Below are 6,647 nucleotides of genomic sequence, written 5' to 3'. Positions count from 1 at the left end.
TTTTTTTTTTATTTGAAACAATTTACAGTGAAAAATAAAAAACATACATTTTCAGTAAACCTAAGACGATTTAACGTTCATAATCATAATAACCTTAGTATTGCTGAATCAATACAATCGACACTATCACACATGTTCACACTATATATGTTTAGGTTGTTTAGCCAACCTAAACATATATATTACAGATATATATATATACTACCTCATGTATTTATACTACCTATATATATATTCAGCTATAATAATGAACATAACGTTACATACTTAGTCTCTAACAAGACTACAAGATCGCGCCACTCATCCTACACTCATCTCCATTCATACTTGGTTTCAAATACCTACTTTGTATGGTTGCCGTTTCATAGAAAAGTATTAACAGTATTAACAGTACAATACGGGTTAAATGTTAAATATTTGAGTGTTTAACTACCCGACATCATTAATAATTAACTACCCAAAATAATTACTAATAACTAATAAGGACTAATAAGGCCTTTTTAAATTTATTTTGTTTTATATTGCTAGAAAATATGTATTTAAACCCCCTAAGTTAAATTCTTCTGGTAATTTATTTGAATAATGTCCACAATGCTGTTTTATTTCCTTGATCCTTGGTACAGAAATAAATTCTTTTATACTGTTATCAAAGAATCGTCTATGAAATTACGTTTTTATACAAACATATTAATTGTATTTTGAGGTATCAAATAATTGCAATGTTTGATCATATCATTTACAAGTGATCCTGTCACATATGGTAACATTTTAGGGTCTAAATTGTATTGGTTATTTTCTGAGTATCAATTGGATCTTGCCGAACATTTCTTAAAAAACCGACGAGGACACACTTGGAACACGATTGTCGCAACTACTTTTTCAATTACATTTGAAAGTGAATAGAATTGCCAATGTTTTTTTTTACTTTTGTCAAGGGCTCAGAAGAATAAATAAGCACATAATGCAAAATAAGTATATAATCGTAGTATAGCTTTATCTTCAAAAAGGGTAGTTAAATAAAAGTATTCAATGACAAACCCATCACCCTTCTTAAACACATTTTGAATTTCCCAAGGCCCCCTAACATCTGCAACGTAAACTTTTCTCATCTTGTGCTTTCTTCACGACTGCCAGTATTGCGTAGTTGTTCTCACTTCCGGCGTTAACTTCAAACGCAGTACTTGAGTTCACTGCTAGATCGCACCGTAAACCCGTCACCGTGACGTCACGTCGTCTACCGAGCGTCGGTTTCAGTCCGAGATATAATTAGGTGGAAACTCATCATTTGCGAAAATAAGTGTCTATTTTGCCACATATCCAGTTATTCTTAGCCGCGCAAACAGCGTTCGAGGAAGCGGCCCACTGTTACTGTATGATTGCTGGCCGAATTTAGAATGTGACGACCTTAAATGGGTTGTTTGTATGCGGGTTGTTATTGGTTGCTGAGATTTGTATATTCTGGTATTGAGCACAATATTTTCGTTAAATGTTTATGATTCATCGAGTAAAATGATGTCAGACGTATTTTATAGATTAATTTAGTGAATCAAGCATAAATTTGGGAAATTCTTAATCAAGCTATCGTTTTAGTTTTAGTTGGTGTGGGATTTTAGCTTTCGTCTTTAAGTATAAACAAAGATCTGAATAAAAAAACACTTTACGATGGGACCCATGAAAAATTGCGCATCATAATAAGATCGAAAAAAAAGATCCTAGTTAAAAATAATAATGTAATACCCCTTTACATTAAAATATCTGGATCTACACCATGAAGACAGTAGAGTGAATTATCTACGTCAACCTGGTTGCAATGATCAAAAATAAATATAGCATATTTAAATTTTGTCTGTCTCTTGTTTACAATCTGACTGTGTTTAAACAATCAACTGAAGAATCAGCTGTTGGATTACAATTCGTTTAAACCATTATAAATAAAGGTTGCCAGCACCACTGAATCTTTGAAAATGAACTCTAGGAGTAATTGAAACGGAAGGGGGAATCTCTTAAGGAAATCACCTGTTTCGTCACCAATTGCAGAGCGCTGGATCATAAGCTTTAAAAAGACACCTCAACCGCTCGACTTTGAAAATCGGACAAAATAAGGTAGCTGAAAAACCTACCTTATGTTACGTGACCTTGTGTTACGTGTTGTGTTTATGTTACGGAGAAAACCCTTATTGTATTAAGTATATAGATGGATAGATTATTAAATAAAATGTCAGGTAACGGTATACGGTTTCATGCCAAGTTTGTATCTAAGTTATCGACGTTTCATATAAATAAAATAATATGGATGCTCTATCAATATTTATTAGTAGAGAAATTACTCCATAATTTCCAGATATTTCCAATATACTAGAACTAGAACTACAATAGTTTAATTTTTACTTTAAGGTTTATGTCTAAATCCCATTTTTGTGTCTACAACTTATTTTACACCCAAATCATTCTCACAACAATCATATACATTTTTAGATTCTGAGCTCGATAAAGAACACTATAGTTTCGAAATGCAGGAAATCGTCGGACCGTTTGGCAACGATCTAGAAGACAGATGCGTAGAACAAACGTCAAATCTGTCTAGTTAGAAATAATTTATTCTTACAGATCGTAGACTCAAGTCAAACAGCACCATTCATTTATTAATTTTGCTTGGACGCCGACGCGTATGTGTGTCAGAGCTTGTTTGCTATGGTGAAGTGAACAAAAATCAACAATGGAATCAAGTAGGGAAGTGTGGGGGTGTGATTGGTAATTTAGACTTGTTGCAGAAGTTTTTATCAAAACACTACCCTCCGATTGTAGTTACAATTTAGTAAGCCCACTAAATATTTGAAAGTGTTCACTTACCAACTTGACTACAAACTCAGGAAGGCTTTTTTGTACCCGAAATAGCTATTTGTGTGTTAAGAGTACAAAGTACCTTATTGCCGCTCGAAAACTGTAGATTCTACAGTGTTCGAGTGACAATGAGGTACTTTGTGCTCTCAGTGTTGATGATCATACATCAACGTGTAGAATAGAAATTTCGAGAGCGGCAATGACTGTTTGTCCTCGTAAAACACACAATATTTTACCTACTAACATAACCGACTTCAACATAACACACAGATTAACTTTATAGTTGTAACTAAATGTAATCAATACTGGCTCTGCGGCTGTGGTAGGAGTAGAAACGCCAAACAACCACCATGATTCATTACATTAACCACATAAATAGCTGAACCTTTCAACTGATAAAGGTGTGTCGCTAACAAAGTAAACAAATCAGTTTCAGTGAAAAGAGACCCTTCAGTTATGGTCCATTGTAGAGAATTAAAATCTTGGATCATAACTTCAGTGAACTTACTTTGATTGCAGCTCTAATTAGAAAAGCCCTACAAAAAACATAAAGTTTAGATTGCGTCTCTAAAAATAGTTCAATGCTATTGCAGTATTATTAAAGGTTTCAATTGCTCGAAATAGAACACTGGTCGGTATATCCGGGGTTTTATTTCCAAACTAAAGATATTCAAAATAGAAAAAATTAAAGTCTTCTTTTAAAATCTTTGTGGATTTCGCGAATCTGTTTGTTCAGATACGAAAAATATTGACGAGTAAATACAACAATAATCTCTAGACGATTAATGAAAAAAAGACTAGGTTAGGGTCTACAAGGTTAGGAGAATTTAATCCACGGTGAAGCGAGCTTTAGCTTACTCATTATACTATATGAATCTAAATTATAAGTTTTTTAGCTACAAAATCCTGTTGTTCTGTAATTAGGGCCAATACTAGAATCAGTTGTACTTATTCGTTTGGATCAGCTGAATTTATACATGCTTACTAATAAAATCTATGTTTTTGTTGTGGTACTTTTTTTACAACAAATCCAGTTTTAAAATATTTTAAAATCAATAGTAACTTGCATATAAACACTAGTAAATTGCCATAACTGTGTAGTGTAACTAATTTGTACACATAGTTATTTAGGTGTGTAAATTATCATGGTTGATAATAGTGATAATAAGGAAGATTATCTAGAATTTTCCCTCTGTGGGAATGACACAACATTGATAGTTCGAGAGGTATCCATTGACAATATAACCAGACCAACAGAATACAGTGAAACTCCCAATGACGCGAATGAAGAATATCCTAAGAGTCTTGAGCCAGCACATTCAGGATATCCAACTGCAACTTCAATATCGTTTAAAGAGGTAAGAAAGTCCAGTTCAGACATTCGAGCGTCTCATACGCGCCACATGAACGCTCTTTCTACAAAGAAATGGTCAGGAAACACGTATTTTGAAGAGGAAATCCGCAGACTCCGAAATATACAATATGAGAAGGAAAAGAAGCAGGCGTTGAAAATGAGAAAGTTGTGGAAAAGCTTTCAGAAAGAGATTCTGAAGGATAAAAGACGTGCGTTGTTAAAAAGCAGTGGGCCAGAGTGGTGGCAAGAACCTTCTACAAAGCAAATTGTCTTGGCTACAACATTGAGGGACGTGATTGTGGCAGACTTTGAAGAAGAGGTGACCGGGAGAACTCGTCAGTGGCTACTGGATTTAGGAGTTACAACACGACTGTCTCCCCAGCAGGTACGGCGGTGTATGAAGCTGTCTCTACTGGAGCCGGTTGACTTTTTGCTTGAAACACACACACAATTAGTCAAAGCCCAAGCGACTGTTAAGAAGAAGGGAGACCTGCAAAGACCTTTTTCTGTTGACGAACGCCTCTTGTTGTCCGCTGTCTGTGTGCTTCAGCTACCAACGCTCTTCACAATGTTGCACTACGTGCTTCCTCCTCCCAAGCCTTACCCGGTGGACAAGTATTTCCAAGAACTACTCTTTGGAGACCTAGATGACGAGACCGTAAGATATTCCTCACCCTACATGGAGCCTTTGCCTTTTCGCAACAAAGTCGATTTCGACGATTGGGCCTTCGGGAAGATTTGTAGCGCTTTACTCCCTATAATATTATTAGATAATAAGGTGGGTAAAAAGAAATCAGAAATTTCGGAACAAGTTACGTCAGAATTGAAATCTTCTCTTCTTGAACATCAAAACGCTCGTGTATCCGCCAATTCTTCGACTATTCCTATTTTACTAAGCTATTGTTTATCAAAGAGGAGGCTAACGGATTCTTTAAAGGTAAATGTGGATAAAAAGTCCCTGCGGGGAAGAACATTTGGACGTCGTTTGACCATGATCGGAAAGAGGAAGAGCAAGAAAAAACTGTTCGATTTTTCTTTGTTAGATAAACAAGAGCAATTCAAGACTTTGTCAGAGACTACATTGACGAAGGCGGATGAAGAAAACAAAACTTCCATGGTGAACAAAGATAGTGCAAAGCCACTACCACTCCCCAAAAAAGATGGGTCTACTTACACAATCCAAACGCCACCAGACGCTGCCAAGCAAGTGCCAGGACAGGGAAGTGATTATCTCATACCGGAACCAATTTATAGTGATGACTACGAGAATATTTATCCAGAATACTACTATGGTGGAAGAGAGGGGAAGAGGACTTTATCACGAAGAACGGTAGCCACTGAAGCGTCGAACACTTCAAAGTTAACCCTACCTTCTCGCACAGGCTTTGAAGGCTCGTCTCTCAAAATGAGCCAAGAGCCACGCGTGTCACTGGATACACTACAAGGCGTTTTGAAAGACATTCAAGATCTGCATGAAAAGGAACATCTGAAGAAAGCGATTGAGATCTTATCGGAAATGGGAGATCCTGTAGCACAACTTCCCAAAATTGATAAACTTCCAGCAATACAAAGATGGTTAGAGATTCGCCGTGGAAAGAACCGAATATTGTCCCAAAAAACCAAGGATGAGCTACTGAACCTTAGTAGAGGGATGTGGAAATCTGTAGACTTAAGTTCATCGACTAAAGGTCCTAAAGTCCAGATTTCAAAACGAGAAGAGAGGAAACTCACATGGGATCGGAAAAAATGGTTGGAATCTGAGGTGAAGAAAGAAACAAAAAAATACCACACGACAATCAAACAGGAAAAGGTGGATAATGCGAGAGCATTTTTCCCAACCATGCTGAATCATTACGATTACGGATCAAAACTGAATAGAAGATTTCGAGATGTTTACTTTACATATTTCCCTGCAAGAGAAGCAGACAGTCATGTCCACAGACCTTGGCAACCTCAAGAAACAAGAAATGCTATAAAATAAATTTATGAATTACACTTTTATTTCAATCATATTATTATACTGCTTTCATTATTCCACTGCAGTGTGGCTATAACTACTTAATTACTTTAAGTACTTACACAATTTACCTCTAATTAATTCCCTTGGAGTTATGGATCTAAGAATCGTTATGGTTGTTAAAAGATTACAGAGAGCTGTTAGTTGAAGTTCATAGGCTAACCTAGTTTAAAGAAATAAAACAAAAAAAATCAACATCTCTGGAAATTCCTACTCGTAAAAGCTTATTAATTGTTCAAGATCTTCTTGAAACATGATTGGTTTTATAATTAATGGCTTAGCTAGAGCATCTTCGAAATTATAAAATCACAATATTAATGTAGCATATTAAACAACGGTCGATTTCAACTTATAATATATAATATATTTATTGTTAACATTTTACGATCATGTAACGCTTATGATATTAATTAGTTTGGGATGATTTTGAGAGTA

At 35.5% G+C, this 6,647-nt stretch overlaps 1 protein-coding gene across 1 annotated transcript; it reads left to right on the top strand.

Annotated features, from left to right (window-relative positions):
- Positions 1-3,862: 3,862 nt before the first annotated feature.
- LOC129000815 (uncharacterized) lies at positions 3,863-6,201 on the top strand. The gene has a single exon (XM_054427839.1). It carries the CDS (start codon positions 3,987-3,989, stop codon positions 6,174-6,176), a length of 2,190 nt encoding a protein of 729 aa, XP_054283814.1. The 5' UTR covers positions 3,863-3,986; the 3' UTR covers positions 6,177-6,201.
- Positions 6,202-6,647: the final 446 nt, after the last annotated feature.

This window comes from Macrosteles quadrilineatus, unplaced genomic scaffold (genome assembly GCF_028750875.1).
Source record: "Macrosteles quadrilineatus isolate MER2022 unplaced genomic scaffold, UCM_ALF_1.0 Scaffold_8__2_contigs__length_117827958, whole genome shotgun sequence".
Taxonomy (NCBI): domain Eukaryota; kingdom Metazoa; phylum Arthropoda; class Insecta; order Hemiptera; family Cicadellidae; genus Macrosteles; species Macrosteles quadrilineatus.
Note: the sequence above shows the minus strand (reverse complement) of the source record. Positions and strands in the feature narration are given on the sequence as shown.

Excerpts from the sequence above, each read along its gene's own strand:
- LOC129000815 (XM_054427839.1), top strand. The coding sequence starts at position 3,987 with ATGGTTGATAATAGTGATAATAAGGAAGATTATCTAGAATTTTCCCTC.